We start from the raw sequence: 17,507 nt of genomic DNA on the forward strand, positions 1-17,507 counted from the left end.
ATATTCTACACAGAATAACTATGTTTTAAGGAACATTGCTCTAGCATTTTCTCATTAAGCATATCAACCCTTATCTGTGCTGATAAGTAACGCTCACTTAACAGCTGCTTGAGATAAATATGTGTTTCACACTGGTGATTGCACTGCTCTTCAACTCTAGATACAGAATTCATCATTTTAGAGGCCTGGTGAGGAAATGACCCTCAGCTTTTCATGACAGTTTAAGCAGCACTTGAACATCATGGTGAACATTATGGTTATCTTCTCACCCGACCTGTTGGTGGAGCTGGAAGCACTGTGTGCCCAGCACATCGTGCTGGAAATGGAAGCAGGGCACCTGGTCCTGGAAGCAGCTTCTGCTGATCTCTGAGCTCCCAGCACTGCAGCACTTGAGGAGTTCAGGGGCACCAGTGAATAGAGCCGAGGTACCCAGCTCAAGACATGCTGTGGGCCATCAGCTGCCTCAGTCTTGGCACTACCACCCCAGAGCTGCCCCTCCCAGTGCCCCTTCTGCCTCCACCCCCGGGCTGGCAGATGGACAGAGCTCTCAGGGCTGGGCAGGGCTGCAGCTTGTGCCAGCAGGTGCCTGTGCTGCTGCCTCTGCTGCTCCTCACTCACAGCTGCTCAACTTGAGTGCTCTGCCTTTTTGCTGCTAACACTGCAAATGCTGACAGAATGATTTTGACAGGTCTGTAGTGAGTGTAGTGTGTGTGCATACATAAAAAATATATATACATAAGTTTTATCTGAACAGTAGACCCCAAGAAAATAATGCATGCAGCAGTGGCATTAGAGTCTCTCTCCAGGTCCCTAGGTGGGAATATGCTGTTACATGTTTTGTATGCCAGGTGCAGCTTTCACTGTTTTCTGCAAGGCAAACCTGCTGGATTCACAAGGCCTACACTGGGCATGAAAGAGTGAAGGCAGTGGCATCAAGTAGAGCCATCCGGTTATATACTTTTAACTATACATTTGAAATTTTTATTACCTAAGTAATATTCCTCATTTCCAGCAACAGGTAATGACAGGCATCAGTATGGTTATGTATGTTATTAAATCAGTTATTACATAAAATTATTAGTCAAGACAATTATTGTTGACATGTTACTGAAGAATTTTAGATAACTGATTTGCTTATTCTTCATTATGTGGTTTTTCTTAGACATCCAATAGTTCTTCTAAACAGAAATTGCCCTGCCTCTCCTAGCCCACAGCCTGTGGGAAGAGCAGAGAGGAGGCACGTGTGTAAAAAGTTTAGCCAGCATAAATCCCATGGCTTTGGTGTTATGACATCATTATCCCAGAAGGACAGGTTTGGAGTCTGCACACTCATCCAGGGGAAGTCGAGTTACCACATGTACTGATTCCATGCTGCCATTATCAGTCATGTCAATGGCAATTACTTTTTTTTCCTTTTCAGGAAGGCACTGTGAATTATACAAAGATCCTTGTGTTAACATCAACTGCCAGAACGGTGGCACTTGTGACAGTGAAGGTCTAAATGCTACTTGCATTTGTGCACCTGGATATGCAGGCAAGTGATTTGTGTGTTACACAGAACATGGTTGTCACTGTTCACCGTGTCTAGAGGAAGACAAATACCAAGTAAGGCTGTGTCTCTTCAAGAAAGGAATTAATTTGGGCTTTGCTGTATTGTGAGCAGTCTAGTGACAGTGAAAAACTTTTGATATTACTTACATCTGCTTTGAACTTTGTAGCAAAAAGGGCCTGTTACTAAAGTGACTTCACAAAGCTAACAGCTATTTAGCACGGCTTATGCCCTTGCTACTTGAGACTAGATTGCATTTTAAAAATAGTATTTTGAAGATTTCCAGGTAACCCAATATACTAATTGGACACTGTTGAAACTGAAAAATGTTTTAACAGTGACCTTAGTTACTGTGTGCTCAAGAAAGAGCTTATTCCATTATCTTAATATGCAATTGCTTAAAGCCCTAAAGTACTCGTTATGAATCAATTTACACTTTCAGAGTACTGGTAAGAAACTCATTTAATCTTTTGGCCTTGTGCTTAGACTGATGTGATTGGCATAATCCAAATATCTGATGTCAAGATAATTTACAATCTGATGTTCTGTTAGTCATGTAAGGTAATATTCAATGTGAGAGTAATAAGTAAACCCATTCATAGCTGGTTTATAGATCAAATTGTGCTTTTGGATCTCTTCTAATTAAAGGACATTCTTTGGAAAAGAATTAGCTTTCCATTGTACCATGTCAGTTTCTCAGGCAGCAATTATCTACATTATTGCATAGCATATCAGAATATCCATGATCATCTGTTATACCACATTTTCTTGGGATGGAAATTATATTTAGAGAAATGAGATGGAGTCTGTGTGAGGTTAGTCAAGTCCCTTAGTCCTCAGGCTTTATTTTCACCTGGTTGAATAAGGATAATACTTCCTTCTTGGAATCCTTTTGATGTTCTGAGAATGAAGATGTATTGCACTATTACGTGTTTTGCAGCAAGAGAGAAGTTAAATGACTGGGGTCAGTTACTTGCCATACATAATTTTGGTTTTGTTTTTTTTCCTATGTAAGGTGAAGAATGTGAAATTGATGTAAATGACTGTGACAGCAACCCATGTCACCATGCTGGAACTTGCATAGATCAGCCTGGTGGTTACACCTGCCATTGTCCTCATGGGTGGGTCGGTGCAAACTGCGAAATACGTAAGTTTTGGAGTTCTCTAAACATTTCTAAAAATTGTAAGTTATGTTAAAGGAGTTTTTTCTTTATCTCTAAATACTTATCTGCACAAATACTCTGAATCATACGCAAATGAACAAAATAATGGTAAATTAATTTTATTTTTGGCCATAGCATTTCAAAAATGGCCATGAAAGTTAAAAACTTCTGTTTCTGGACACCCTACTTTGAGATGTCAGACTAGATTGTCTCAGAGCTGGGCAGTCAGTTTGCATTTTAATTGTGCTCAAGCTTCACAGCCTCCCTGCACACTTTGGGTCAAGTGTGTTCCACAGCAGTATAAGCACGTTCCTAACAGGCTTGTGTTGACTTCTGAGCACCTGCAGCTCTAGTGATGTTTCAGCAAAATAACTTGGAACTTGCTTACCTAAGGAAACTGCTTCTGTGTAATTGTTCTGTAATTTAACAGGCATTTAACAACTTTTTCAGTAATAACTTTTCCAGCCATAGGCTAATTTCCATCAATTTTTTTACAAAGAGGAAGGGCTCCAAGGCCAGATATTTCCAGAGCATTCAGTAAGAATTGAGAGAGGTTCCACTGGAAGGAATAGTTTCAGTGTAATCTTGTTTCCTATTTTAGAGAGAAGCTTCACTGTAAGGGCATCCTTATGGCACAGTGGAGAGTCCAGGAGAGGCAGAAAGTATGAAGCCCAACTGTAGAAGAGTTAAAATGGAAATTGGGCTTCATTAGTTCTGCTGCTCACAGACCTGCTTTGTGTTTCCCTGATGTTTTTTTTCTTGAGCTAGAGATGTTGTCTTTGCTAGAGAATTTGGCTGCGTATTTAACTGCTTGAATACTCGGGTACTGTGGTCATAGATCCCTTTGACTCATTATACAGATACACACACAGGTTTGTTAGCACAGTTAAGGTTGCAGGGATAGGTGATAGATTAATAAAACAAACAAAGGATGGATAAAAAAAATTTTCTGTATCTCTTTTACACAAGGAGCATGCGAGCCTTCTATTTTTTATTCTCTTTTACATACACTTTACTTAAACCTATCGACTACTTTTTTTCAAATTGATTCTACTCTTGATATTCTTATTGTTAGTCCTTACTTTGACCCAGTACATTCAGTTTCAGAGCTTTCTGGTATGGGCAAAGACTGCAGAAGACCATTGCCAGCTAGCCCAGACATGGTGACAGCCCTGCCTTTTTTTTATCTCTGTGAATGGCTCACACACTTCCCTGGATGGTGCAGAGCCAGCAGACACTGGGAGCACAACACTGTGTGCTGTCTGTGTGCCATATTGCTGATCTAAAATATGCTCAGATGAACTTTTCCTGACAAGGCTGATGTTGGTGACACCTGCAACATGCATGTCCAAGTTGATCAGCAAGGCAGTATAATTCTGCCTGCCTTCACTAACAAGTAGTTGGCTGACAGACAGATGGGTTTAGTTCTTGGAGAAAGCAACAATCATCCTGGAAATCCATTTCCTGGAGTTCCTTGATGAAGTAACAATTACATTTCTGTTATGTGATGGAATACCAAAGGGATACAAAGGCTTGCATGCTTTCTGAGCCTGCAGATGTGCTGCAGGAATTCAGTGGTGCATGCTCTGGAGTGCTGTGGCTGTCATGCTCTAGTCACTCAGTTTGGCTGTGTGCACCACAGACACAGTGAAGTGCATGTAAACACATGGGAAAAGGAGAGAAGCAGAAGAGAGGGTGGAAGGAGCCTCTCCTACTGCCCAGCTACTCAAGTATTTCTTCTTTTGGGGATGCAAATTCTTTTATCTTGTGACTGCTATGACAGAAGGCAGGGAATTACTTGAATATTAACTGGCATTAGTAACACTGCAAGGCTGGTTCCCAGCAGAAGTATTCAACCTTACCTTGTTCATGGCAATTGTTTTAAAGTGGCTTAAATTACTGAGGTTTTTATCCAACACATGACAGTAGTTAATAAAATGCATGTATAAAATAATAACAATAATAGAGAAGATATAAAAGTACAGTGTAAAAAAATCTGGTTTGGACTGGTCATGAATGAAAAGAGGAAAAAAACTTTCTTATAACCACAAAAAGATGCATTTTAAAGAAGAAATATATTTAAATTTTGAGGGTTACCAGTCTTTTTTACAGTAGGCTTCATTTCAGCAAATATCTGATGTTCCCTTGCTATATAAGTCACTTTGCCACGACATCAAAGTAAAAGGGTGTGTTGTTATGGGACACCATAACAGGTGCAGCACTTCTGAACTCACTGGGGTTGAGACAATGGTGCAGTGGATTTTTTTGAGCTCTAAATTTTGAATCTATTAGTAAATGTGCTTCTGTTCATCTTTCCAGTTCTCTTTGCCATATTTATTATATTCTTTCAGCAGTTTGTATATAATGGTAATGATGTGATGGAAATTAAATTTAAACACTGCATACTGACTTTGTATTGGACCATCCCTCTGAATGCTAGAATAAGACACAAAGCCAGACTTATCAAGGAACTGGTGTTTGGGTGGCATTTGACTAAATAGATCACATTCTATCCTTTGTGATTTTCTGTTACTGACCATGAAGGAGGATATTGCTACTTTTTTGTAGAACCATCCTATTTATAGTTCCCCACTTTTCACCAGCTGGTTTAACTGCTTGAATTGACTGCCTTAACAGGATTTCAGGGTTATCTTCTTGTCAGACTGTTCTTTTTAATTTCCAAGTGCTGTATTTACAAAAAACTAGATAAGATGTATGTTGCCTGGATGAATTGTGATATTTTTTAATATCATCTTATGATCCTTACCAGTATTAGCAATTCCAATTAAATAGGATTAAATTGGTCTTAATTATAAAGAGGATATTCTTTCTTTCAAAATGAAATGCATTTGCCTGAAAAGTTAATGGAGCATTCATTGTAAAAATGCTTACAAACGTCTCATATGAATTCTCTAATGCCTGCTGGTTATTTGTTAATATCATTACCTTTGCCAGTTTTGTAATTATTAATGTAGCTACTGAGGTATGCCAAATCATGTGGTTATTTGAAAATTAACATTATGAAGAATTTCTTGTACACACTGTGGTGTGCATTGAAATAGTATTCTTAATTAATTTTATGAACTTTAATATAACAACTGAAAATACTGTGATTTCAAGCTGTCATATGCTGTCTCTAATCTCTGGAGTATAAGATGTTAATCTTTATATTTTGATATGGTGAGGAAAAATGGAAGAAATTTTTCTCATCTTTGTCATCCAGAGATGGAAGACATGGAATCTAAATCAGAAATGTCTTGCCATATATCTGCACACATTAGATCTGAATTCAGCCTAGTCTGACAGCCTGACAGAAACCACTGTGTGTGACAAATGTGCTGCAGAACAGAAATAGAGGCCCATCCCAAACTGCACAGGGCACAGCTGTATTCCCTCCCTCACATCCTGACTGGGCAAACTGCAGTAACAGTGCCTTAGAAACATTAAATCACTGAATGATTCAGGCTGATCAAAACTCTACTGACCTCTGAAGAAGATAAGAGAAACAGCCAGTCCATAAACTCAGCTCCCATTTGTGGACAAAGTCTGAGCCCCCTGAGCTGGGAGGTGCTCCAGGACACCTTTCACTATTGTGACAAAGAGCAGCCATTTCTCCAAACTCTGCCCAGCTGAATCCCACATGTTACAGCTTTGGGCTTTCTCACCACCTGCCTCTAAAGCAGATCTCTTTTTTTTTTTTCCTGTCCTTGTACATGCCCTGTATTTCTACCATAGATCGAGATTTTATCCACTGCTGCTGAACTGGAGATTTCATCTCAGGTGCTTGAATTATCTGCCACCATCATCATCCCTGAGAGGTGGCTTCTGAGAATATCTTAACCTCCCAAAGCATATGCTTTGAAGCCCTGTCCCCAGCCTGTTTGAGTAAAGGAAGATTCTAAATCTGTGCAAAGCAGAAGTACATTTGAAAAAGGAACAGGCACCTACTAGAAATAACTTTTGCAGAGTGTTACATTTCTGTAGTCAGGATGATTCAAGTCTGTTCCTGTTTTGAAATAATATGAGAACATAGGCTGCCAAAAATGAACCCTGGAGGGAAGTACAGGTTAATTAGAAATATTCTGACCCAGGCTAGAGAGAAACAGATATGAGGACATAGGCAATTGATAGAAAATCTGTTTGGCATAGATATAGTTTGGGGATCAAGAATATTTATATAGAAGATCTAGAATACATAAATACAAGAAGCCTCTTCCAGATTGGCTTTACTTTAAGGTCTGTTTTGAGAACCTCAGGGAAATTATGCTTGGAAAAAGACTCCAATGGACTCCTACTGTAGGACCTCATGAAGTGTCCTTTTTGTCCTTGAAATGCTGAAGTCTCTGCAGTTTGGTGGGGATAAGCATATCATATTGCTTCAAATTACAAACCAAGTGTGTTAGTACATCTTAAATAACACATTTTAGTGGACGGCTTCACTATTGGAACAAACTGCACAAGAGAACTGGTTGTTTCCTAGAAGCTTTTGCATAAAACCTGCCTACCTTTAGAGAGCCTGTAATATAAAAATAACTTAATGCAAGAATAACTCAAATTTCTGTTACTTGGGTTACACAGGAGATCAAACTAGATAGGTGTTCCTGGATGACCTTAAAAATCAAAAGAAAAAAAGTGGGTGAAGGTTCAACATAGTGCTATTCAAATTTGTAGCATGTTAGGCCTGGTGGTGTATTGGTAACAGAGCCTGGGGAAGTTCAAATTACCTATCTCCATAGTTTCAAAAGTCAGAACTATTGAAAATTAATATCATAAAGTAGTTCTATTCAGCAGGACGGATATAAATTATTAATTAATGATAACCTTTTATTTCTTATTGGCAGATCTGCAGTGGAAGTCTGGGCATATGGCAGAGAGCCTGACAAATATGCCTCGTCACTCCCTGTACATCATCATCGGGGCGCTGTGCGTGGCCTTTGTGCTGATGCTGATCATCCTCATCGTGGGCATCTGCCGCATCAGCCGCATCGAGTACCAGGGCTCTTCCAGGCCAGCCTACGAGGAGTTCTACAACTGCAGGAGCATTGACAGTGAATTCAGTAGTGCAATCGCTTCCATCCGACATGCCAGGTTTGTGCTGGGCGTGCTGCTGTCCTGGGAAGCTGTTCTGATGTGTCTTTGCAGCTCATGCACGGTGCAGCCAAGTGCTGTTGGCAGAGCCAGTGGGCTGTTCTGCTGGGAAAACACCAGCACTGCTCACTCTTCTCATCTGAGGGGTGACAATACAGCAAAACTCCTTGAAAACAGAGTTATTCTGACTTTATTTGGTGTAACTGGTGAAGTGGGACAGGTGCAGAGTTCTTAGCCTGTCAGATCTTCTGTTAAGGATGTAAAGATTCTTTAACTACTACACACAAGTAATATGATCAGATATTAGGAAAGGCACATAGATTTTTGTGACTCATTTACCAGATTATTCAGTGAGAATCTCTTCACATCACTCATTTTTATGCTCCTATTTGCCTTTCTTACTTGCTTTCCTAGAGACAGTAATTTTTTTACTTTGAAATTCAATGGAATACTTGCAAGGCAGGGCATTGAATGTCAGAATAATCCAAAAGTAGAAGTGGAATGGATTTGAGAGCTCAAGTGTAAGCCATGGCACTAATATGGCATTAAATATACCTAGCTCCCTGCCAACAATTGTGTTTAAAAACTTCCAAAGGAGTTGAGTAGATTTAGAAAGGGCTTTCCTAAAATCTAACCTGGATTTTCTTTGCTATTAACCTGGCTGCTTCTTTCTTACTGCTCTTCAGGCTGCCATGAAGGATAATGTATCACTGCTCATATCACTTGTCTATCAGGTGCTCAGCCCTCCCCCCTTCTCTTGTATGATAAAAACAAACAAAGCAAAGCAACTTTTTTTCTTTGCTAGGTTTAACTAACCCATCCTTTCAGTATCCCCTCCCAGATCATGCTAGCTTTCTTATTGCCTTCCTGGGACAAAGTCCAGATTATATTTCTCTTCTTTTTTGTTTTTGAAGGGGGGTCCCTAAAGCTGGAAGTAGTTCTCTGTCTGAAGATTTATGTCCACCAAATAAACTGAGTAATCACCTCCTGCATCTTCTATATTCTGTTCATACATCTGAAAAAGAAACTTGCTTGGTTTTTGGCTTTTTCTTTTTTTTTTCCCTTTCTAGTGACAAATGGCATACTTTTGTGACCTGTGAGACCTTTTCCTCATCCCAAGATCCTCTCTGTCATTTTGCTTCCTAGCCAGTATGGTTTCTTCTGTGTTTGACATCTCTCTTAATAGGGTGGAACTTTCATTTTTGGTCATTTTTTTTCCCCATTTCTTCAATTTGTCAGGATCACTTCAAATTCCAACAGAGTATTCATGTGTGTTACCATTAAAATGCTCTTAAAACAACTGGAGAAATGTGTGCATGTTGGCTGGTGATTGCTGGTAATTCATTTTCTGAATGCTCCAGTTCTGTTTCAGTGAAGATGAAATAGGTTCAATTGTACCACTGCTGAAGTCATCAAAATTATCTGAAATGGGTGAGGCATTCCCCCAGGCTCAGTTAATCACATCACAGCTTTGAGTAGTAGCTCTTCAAAGTGTTCCAACTTCAAAAACGTTCTTAGACTGGGATAGTTTAATGATGATTTTTCAAATCCATATTATGTAGTTAGAAATTACATTCTTGTCCATTGAGGGTTTCCCTATCTTGGAAAAGGTATTTCTACTTAAAGCAAATGAAATGTTTTAATTCCAAATAATTTTCAGTGCCTCCAATATGTGATGCCTTATAAAAATCCAAGATAGAGCTGCCAAGTAAGGTAATTCATGGAGGTTGATTGTTGTGTATATTTTGGGTTCAGAAAGATATAAACCACTGTTTTGGTCATTTCAATCCAGGAAAATGAGAAAAACTTTCATCGTTATTTTTGCATAAATTCTTAAATCTACATCTATAAAGGTCTGAATTTTCAGAATTGCTGAATCTAAGAAATCTACTTTCAAATAACAAAGTTCAGCATTTTCTGAAAATAATTCCCTTTCACAGTTAGATACCAAAAGTTGTTAGTAATTTTGGAAAGTGGAGGCCAAGGGCAAAGTTGGTAGATTATTTTCTTTAAAGGGAAGTTTTCTGATAAAGTCAGCAGGTGTCTGGGGGTGTGGATGCATGTTGTGTAGTCATTGAATTATTTTAAAATTACTTGTTCATGTTTCTCAGCATTTTTTCCCTAGATTTTTTTTTTTTATAATTTGATCTTTACTAATCAAGGTGTTTGCTGTAAGACAAAACCAATGTGCTGGAGGATCATTATTAATAAATATCTGCTTCTAGAGAATGTTCCTAAGAGTAGCAGATCAGAAATAGGCAGTTTTCTGAGCACAAAAAGCACAGTTGTCTTTAGCATCCATGATGCAGTAAAGAAATATTCCTTTTATGTTAAAATGTATACATTCTAAAGCTGGAAGAGAGCAGTGTAACGAAATAGTTGGCTAATAGACTGCTGGCTATGGCAGCCATAAGATGCCATTGAAATGGAACCAAGATCTGTTATTGAAACAAATTTGTTCACTTTAGAAAAGCATTCACGCTGAGTTCATGAATTATCTGGTGACAGACTATGCTGCAGTTAGTTCTGTGTGTGCCCAGATATCAGTAGCCTTCATGCACCACTTACAGTGTAGTTTATTTAATTTTTATTTTCACGTGCTGATCTGTCCTGTCTCTGTCAGTTGAAGAGTCTGGTTCATCAGACTCTGATTAAGTTCTCTTGTCACAGCAGGGTCAGCCTCTCTCCACTGCATATTCTCCCCCGTCCTGTGGAGATGCCTGTGTCAGACTGTGCTGTTCTAAGCTTTCTGAATTGGATGAGCATCAGCATGCACTCATTTCTTACTGGCACAGATCTCCGTCAGCTGCCTTTTTGTAGAAGTGTGATCACGTGCACATGTTCTCTGGTCTTCACATCACCTAGCAATTGCTTAATATACATCCTCTGCCCGGGTTAATTTTCTGGGATTATAGCTCAATTTTTCTAAGCAAGGCACAATACCACTTGCACATCTGACCTTTTCTCTGAATAATGCAGAGGAAATAAATCTTCTCATTTTCCTCCTCTGGAATCCAAAATAATCCCTCCTCTCAATATGCTTTATCACTTTTTTAACTTCTATCTCTTTTACTTCTCTTGTTTAAATTTCATTTGTGGACTCCATTTGCCAGTTGCTGGTTTTGAGCAGAGTAGCAACATGTGGTTGGTTTCTTTATTCTGTTGCTGGGTAAACTCTGAACTTCTGCCTGTTCCACAGAAGTCGGAAGATAGAATTTCCTCAGGATTCAGCTGTCCAATGTTCTCAAAAATCTGTTTGAGTGGAGTTGTTGAGGTTAATAACTGTCTATAGTTAGCCATCTCTTGAAATGTTGTTCTATGGAAGTGGAGGAGCAGGACCATTCCAAATGTGAAGCTGATTTGCAGTGTCTGTCACTCACATATGGAACTGCCTTTGCCAAGAATTGCTACAATGAATGTGTACTGTCCTCAGAATTGTCATGGAACCCTCAGTTTCTCTCAAGCTAAGCAGGTGTCTCTTGTTCAGTGCTTCACTGCAAAATACACTTTCTAATTGTTATTTCATGTACTTTACTTTGTGATTATCTTTGTGATGTGTAATATTGTTATACACTGGTAAGGATGTCTGATGTACATATTGGAATATCACCATCATCACTCATGAATGGACATGCCAAAGCTAAATGTTGACCCTGAAAGACTTCCCCCGTGCTACTGCTACACTGTTTACCAACCCAAGCACATAATGGTTCACAGTATGGCATTGAAGCTAATGTTAAAATTATTATCCATCATGTCCCTCCAGTATTTTTTCACACTCAATGCTTCCCAGGATCAAGATTTCCACATACAGTGTGTACTCTTTGTTTGAGGAATAATCTTGTGTTTGGTTGCCCTGGAAAAAAAAAATCCTTATTCACTTGTTTGTATATGCTTTTGTTGTAAGCAGGCAGTTAATTGATCCAGCACACTCTGTAGCAAGAACCTGCAGCTTTTCACTATTGATTAGTCCTCGAATCATTGCCTCTTGCAGATTGTATTGATAATTGCTTTGTGTGTTCCTTTATGCCATCAATTAGATAGCATAGCCCTGCTGTGCAGAACTAGCAGATACACACCCATTGAACAGAGTTCCCATTTAACACTTCTGTCTTTAACATAAACCTGTGAGGTTGGTGATAACTCTGTCTGTTTGCTGCTTTGGGCAGGGGCTGACTTCTGAACCACCTGATCAAAGCAATGTGGTTGAGCAGCTCCGTGGCTCAACCAGATCACAAAAAACAAACATGTGCTGGGCTCTTTTCTCAGCCTTCTCTAATTAGGGGCACATGTCAACCCTGACCTAAAGGAGAAACAGATTTTGTCCTGCTTCCCCGTGTGCAACAAGCCACGTGCTCTCTGCTGTCAGAAAGGGCAGGTAGACTTTGACTGAAATGTCTGGAGAATGCTCACCATCATTTGTATCTCTGCAAAGTTCGATTTCCTTTAAAGCCTTGAGAGTGATGGTGAAAATGGGTGATTCAGAATTCAATGCTGCCTCTGATTTAGTAAGATGCCATTACTCGATTCCTTTATTTAGTTTTTGAAATTTTATCTCATTTGTAGAAAATCAGTTTTATCCATCATGATGGGAATGAGCCAATGTGACCTGTCTGTATTTATTAAAGTAACCTATAGAATAAGGCAGACATTCATTCATGGAAATGAATCTAGTGTAGCCTTATGGACAGCTGAAGTACTTTGAAAAATGAAATTTTCACCATATATATCGTAATGCTTTCAGCCATTTCAGTTTTGTCTGCAATTCTATATCACTGAAAACAATTTTCCAGATTTTACTTTCCAGGTTGCACAATGCAGATTAATATAGGCTTAATATAGTTCATAAATGCTTAAATAACCTTAGTGTGAATGACTAAATAAATAATTCGGTTTCTGTGTTTTCTGTCATGTTTTCTCTGCATCAGGTCAGTAAGAAAAACTACTTGACCATTTTTGCCTCATTTTCCTGTGATTTCTTTTGTTATATAGAGTTTTTCTAAGCTGACTTTGTTTCTGATCACAGGCCATAACTCACTGTGGTATTGCTTTGAGCTCATTCATGTTTCTGTTTGTCACTAAAAGTTTTCTTTTATTTCCAGGTTTGGCAAGAAATCCCGACCTGCAATGTATGATGCAACCCCCATTGCTTATGAAGATTACAGCCCAGATGACAAACCTTTGGTTACACTGATTAAGACAAAAGATTTGTAATCTAGTGTATCTTTTTTGGATTATTTTTCAAAAGGATGGGCTACTAACCTAATTTAAATATTTTTAAGAAGAAAGCATAAGTAATTTAAACCATTAGATGCTTCAGAATTTTCTGTAGAATATTTAAGAACCAATTTTCTGCAGCTTTTAGTTTGGAAAAATATTTTAAAACAGAATTTGTGAACTTCATGATTTACATTTTAATGTACCTTGAGCTCTATAAATTATAAGCTTATGATAGTGTGTGCTTTTTTCTTGGTAGACACTATTACTAAACCCAGATGAGTTTCTTGTGGTTGTTACAGAACAGAAAACAATAATTAATGAGGAGTTCTTTATGAAATGTCAGTGCCAGCTTTCTCAGTAGAGGTAGGAAAAATGTGAAGCATAATATGATATATAATATATCCATTAATTAAAAAAGTCTAAAATGTTTGTGTTGTGAAAAAGAAACTAGTAAAAATTATTATTCCTAATCTGAATGAATTAGCTTTTGCCTTATTCCATGCATGGATAGATAACCTATTCCTCCATTATTTCCTGAAAGTTGCTAAATCATACTCTTGAGTTGATGGTTGACATTTTTGTAATAGTTATTCAGGCTAGGCCTTGTATAATAATTAAAGTGCCTCTTGAGGCAAAGTAAAGGGCATGATCCTTTAAACATTGAAATCAATGAGAGAACATCCATTGACTTCACTGGATATGGGATTGGATCCTACAATTGGACTGAATCTATATTTTTCTTTAAAGGTTAAAGTTTTTTTATATTGTGAGTAAACTAAGCATATGGTTTGAACTGTTTGTTTCCTAAAGGTTGTTGATGTACAGTATTGTTTCATGAAATATTGTGTATTTCTCATAGTGCTTCTTATTTAGGATCAGTATGGGGTTTTTGTGGCTGTATTTGATCGCTTATGAGCGTCTTAAATTCTTGCTTATTTCAGAAAATACTGAATAAAAGTTAACCAGTGAAGATTGCAGCTGTTTCTTTGTTTTTATTCATTTCAAACTGAAGTGTTGTCTATAAATTTGAAAGGACATGAGCATATGATGTACTATAAATAATGCTAAAAGATGACATTTCAGCTGTTAATCTGAAAAGCGAAAAATGGTTTGTATTATCAAGGTAATCTCTCAAAAGTGAGATAAATGCAGCTGCAGAGTAAAGGCACAGTCCTGAATGCTGCATGTGCAGGTTAGTAACACCATTCTGTGTCTGAATTACAGAAATGCCAAATGCTCCTCCAAGCATTTGATGTCCTTTCCTGATGTCCTGTATCTGCTACCATGGGCTTTCAGCAATGGTGGCCCAAGACAGCAATTATTAAAGAGAGGACTGAGGACCTCAGATCCAAGTTTAAACTGGATTAATTCTTCAGGCATGGTTTTCTATGACAGAAGTTGTAAATTTGCATCTGGTAGCTGTCAGATGATGGTTTTTTTATTGGTACTGTTTTCTGCTGTACCAGTATATTGAAACTTTTGTTTACTGTGACTTCTAGAAGTCTTTTGAGAACCCTTAAGAAAGAAAAATCAAGAGCAAGCTATACCCTGTACCATTTTTGGTAACTTGAGCAGAAAAGGGGCACTGTTATAATTGATTTGTTAATCAAAGGAAAGGAAATATTCATTCTTCAGAATTTTTGGCCTTTTCAGTCAGTAAAATATTGGCTTAAAAATCTACATGAAGTAGGGAAACAAGCAACTCTGTTGTTTTAGGGAACATACATATTCATGGTCCATATTTTACAAGAGAGATGTTGCAATGAGCAGCAGCCTTTCTGCATACAAATCACACCTTGGCAGCGATTCTTGACCAACCTATATTTCTCTCAATTGACTGGCCTGAACGATAAGTAATTTGTGAGGAGCTATTTTCCTGTCAGCTTGAAGCCTCTAGCTGCTGTAAATCATCCTGTGCATCCTGTGAATTGTATTCTGAAAATTACTTTGTCTCCTTCCAATTTATTTTATTGAACTCTGATGGCATGTTATGCATGCACTTGTGAGATATTTGTGAGGCACTGCACTGCCTGCCAGATGGAGCTGTCCTAAGACCTGGAGGGAACAGACCCATCTTGTGTTTGTATCCCAGCTCTGAATCTGCAAGGACAAGTTGGTTACTGTCTTTGTACACCAGATTGTGTCCTGAGAACATACATGAATGTGGGCAAGGGACACTGGTTATTTCATGTCCTTTTGCCCAACCATATGAGGTTTGCTCTGTACAGGGAGCAAATGCAGATGTATAGCAAATACCACTTGCTGTTAAGATACTACATTTTTTCTTTTTTTCTTTCTCCCCCCTTGTAAATAATACAGTTGCAGAAAGGGCTGATTGTATATAGTCTTCCCCTAGCAATGGGCTAACAGCCTCCAGCTCCTCCTGGACAAGACAGAGACAATTCTCTGGGCTTGTCATTAACCTCTAGTACTTGTGTGTAGGCACACAGTTTGTGGTGATTGGGATGGGGCTGGCCCAGCTCATCCCCAGTGGGCACAGCTGTGAGCAGCAGGTGAGCAGCACTGACAGCAATGAGCCATGGAGTGCCCAGGGGCACTGAGCAACCACCAAAGGGAGCAGAGGGCACACAGGGGCAGGGCATCAGCAGGAGGGGATAAAAGGCTGGGACAAAGAACAAGAAGGGCAGATGCTTGCAGCCTTCTGAAGTGATCTGATGTTACTCTGTATGGGCAGGTGTCTGAAGCCTTCTGAAGTGGTAAGGTGTTTCTCTGTATGGGTTGAAGCTTTGTGATATTGTATGGTGATACTCTGTGTGTTATGGCTGTCTCAGCTGTGACATGTGCTGCAACACTTGTGTGCTCTCCAAGTTTGGCTATTTTTTCATGCTCTTCTATCTGGAAACAGGAAAACATCCTTGAGTGTTTTTTTCCTCCAGAAGCATGTACATGTATTCTTACTTGTTTTTTGGGGTGTTGTGACACTTGCCATTGCAGCTCAGAGTTGTGATACATGTGCTAACAGGAAAATGTTATCATTTACATGGGTTCTGGATAGAGTCACTCCAAAATGATGAAGACAGTGACCCTATCCAATTGGGCTAATGGCAGTATATTATAGATACAAGGCCAGAGGGAACAGCTGAGCATAACATCTAGAAAACACATGTTGGCTGAAACTATACAAATTATCCCCTTTAAAACCTGAAGGTGTAAACCTAACTTTAGCTGAGAAAAATTAGACCATTGCCATTAGAAATATTAGACAGATTCATCTGCTCCTTGCATCTTGTCTCTGGGATGTGCCTTGGGAATCTGCATTCCTTCTGTGTGGGCTCCAGAGGTGACACCCTGCCAAACCCTTGGGTGAGAAGCCTCAGTCCCATGTCAGAGCCAGTGTTCATAATAGATCTTGCACTTGGAACAAGCTGGCTCTCAATCCTTCCTAACTCCAACATGCTTCATCTTCCAAAGTCACGATGAGAAATGAAGATGCTGAGAAGTGCAGGTAGCTTGAGAAGCAGATGAGGTCTCCAGGCCAGCCAGGCCTGCTGTGTCCCCAGCACTCTCACTGCAGGGGCTGTGCCATGGGGTGCCCTATGGGGTGTGGGGCCCAGCCTTTCTGCAGCTGAGTGCAGACCATCCCTCCCTCTTGGGGTTCCCAGAGCCCCGCTGTGTCCCTGTGCCAGGCAGGACAGCAGTGGCAGCAGCAGCCCTGCCGTGAGTGGCAGTGGGGCACTGCCAGCCTCATTCCTCACGTGGGCAAGCAGGCAGAGGATGAAAGGCCTGGAGATGCAGTCCTGACTCAGCTGAGCCTGCAGGAACTCTGTTTTCAGCTCTCTAACCCTGTTCTTGTTATTATATTAAACAATGGGCTCAGTGGGACACTCATGGCTGGGGATGAGATGTGGGGAAAGCATATAAGAGGTGAGAGGTTGCAAGGAGACCTGGGCTCCTGAATAGCCTGTGTCAGTCAGAGCTGGGTAACACCAACCTGCCAACCTGATTTTGCTGCTCTCCCTCCATTGCAGCTGTGGCCAAATACTACACTGGTGTGAGGGGAATGAGAGCTGAAAAGAGACTTCAGCTCAATAAGTGCATCCTCAAACAGTGAAAGTCTCTGTGTGGTTAATCCCTTTGAAAACAATGGGATTTTAAAGACAATGTGTGTGATGTTTTGGGGGAAAGTGGATTGGTGTCCCTGGGCATCTAAAAATATACAAGATCTGACCATAGGAGTAAACATAGCTTGTTTTAGTGAAGTTTTGTGTTGTGACACTTCTGTCACAGAACTGATGTTTTCATCTTGTCTCAGCTTCATTTCTGGAAACAGCATGGCTTTTCTCCAGCAGGGCTTTGCTGAGAAACGCCTGAGCAGTTATGACATTCCTGAAGATGTGTAGTTTCATCTTTGATAGCAATAGACACCTGATGAGGAATAAACTCAACACCTCTGAAAATTATTCTGTGTGACTGGCTGAGAGGAATTGAAGAGCCACTCCTCACTTGTGTTGCCAGAGGGAACTTCT

The 17,507-nt window shown here is 39.6% G+C and overlaps 1 protein-coding gene across 1 annotated transcript in view; it reads left to right on the plus strand.

Moving 5' to 3' along the window:
- The window catches only part of DNER (delta/notch like EGF repeat containing), a 111,593-nt gene extending 97,596 nt beyond the window's left edge, over positions 1-13,997 (plus strand). Inside the window, exons 10-13 of the mRNA XM_039722437.1 lie at positions 1,421-1,534; positions 2,565-2,696; positions 7,554-7,800; positions 12,903-13,997. Coding sequence (XP_039578371.1) covers positions 1,421-1,534; positions 2,565-2,696; positions 7,554-7,800; positions 12,903-13,014 — 605 coding nt within the window. The 3' untranslated portion in view covers positions 13,015-13,997. The remainder of the gene's footprint in view (positions 1-1,420; positions 1,535-2,564; positions 2,697-7,553; positions 7,801-12,902) is intronic.
- The last annotated feature ends 3,510 nt before the right edge of the window (positions 13,998-17,507 follow it).

This window comes from Passer montanus, unplaced genomic scaffold (assembly GCF_014805655.1).
Source record: "Passer montanus isolate IOZ18808 unplaced genomic scaffold, ASM1480565v1 scaffold48, whole genome shotgun sequence".
In the NCBI taxonomy this organism is placed as follows: Eukaryota; Metazoa; Chordata; class Aves; order Passeriformes; family Passeridae; genus Passer; species Passer montanus.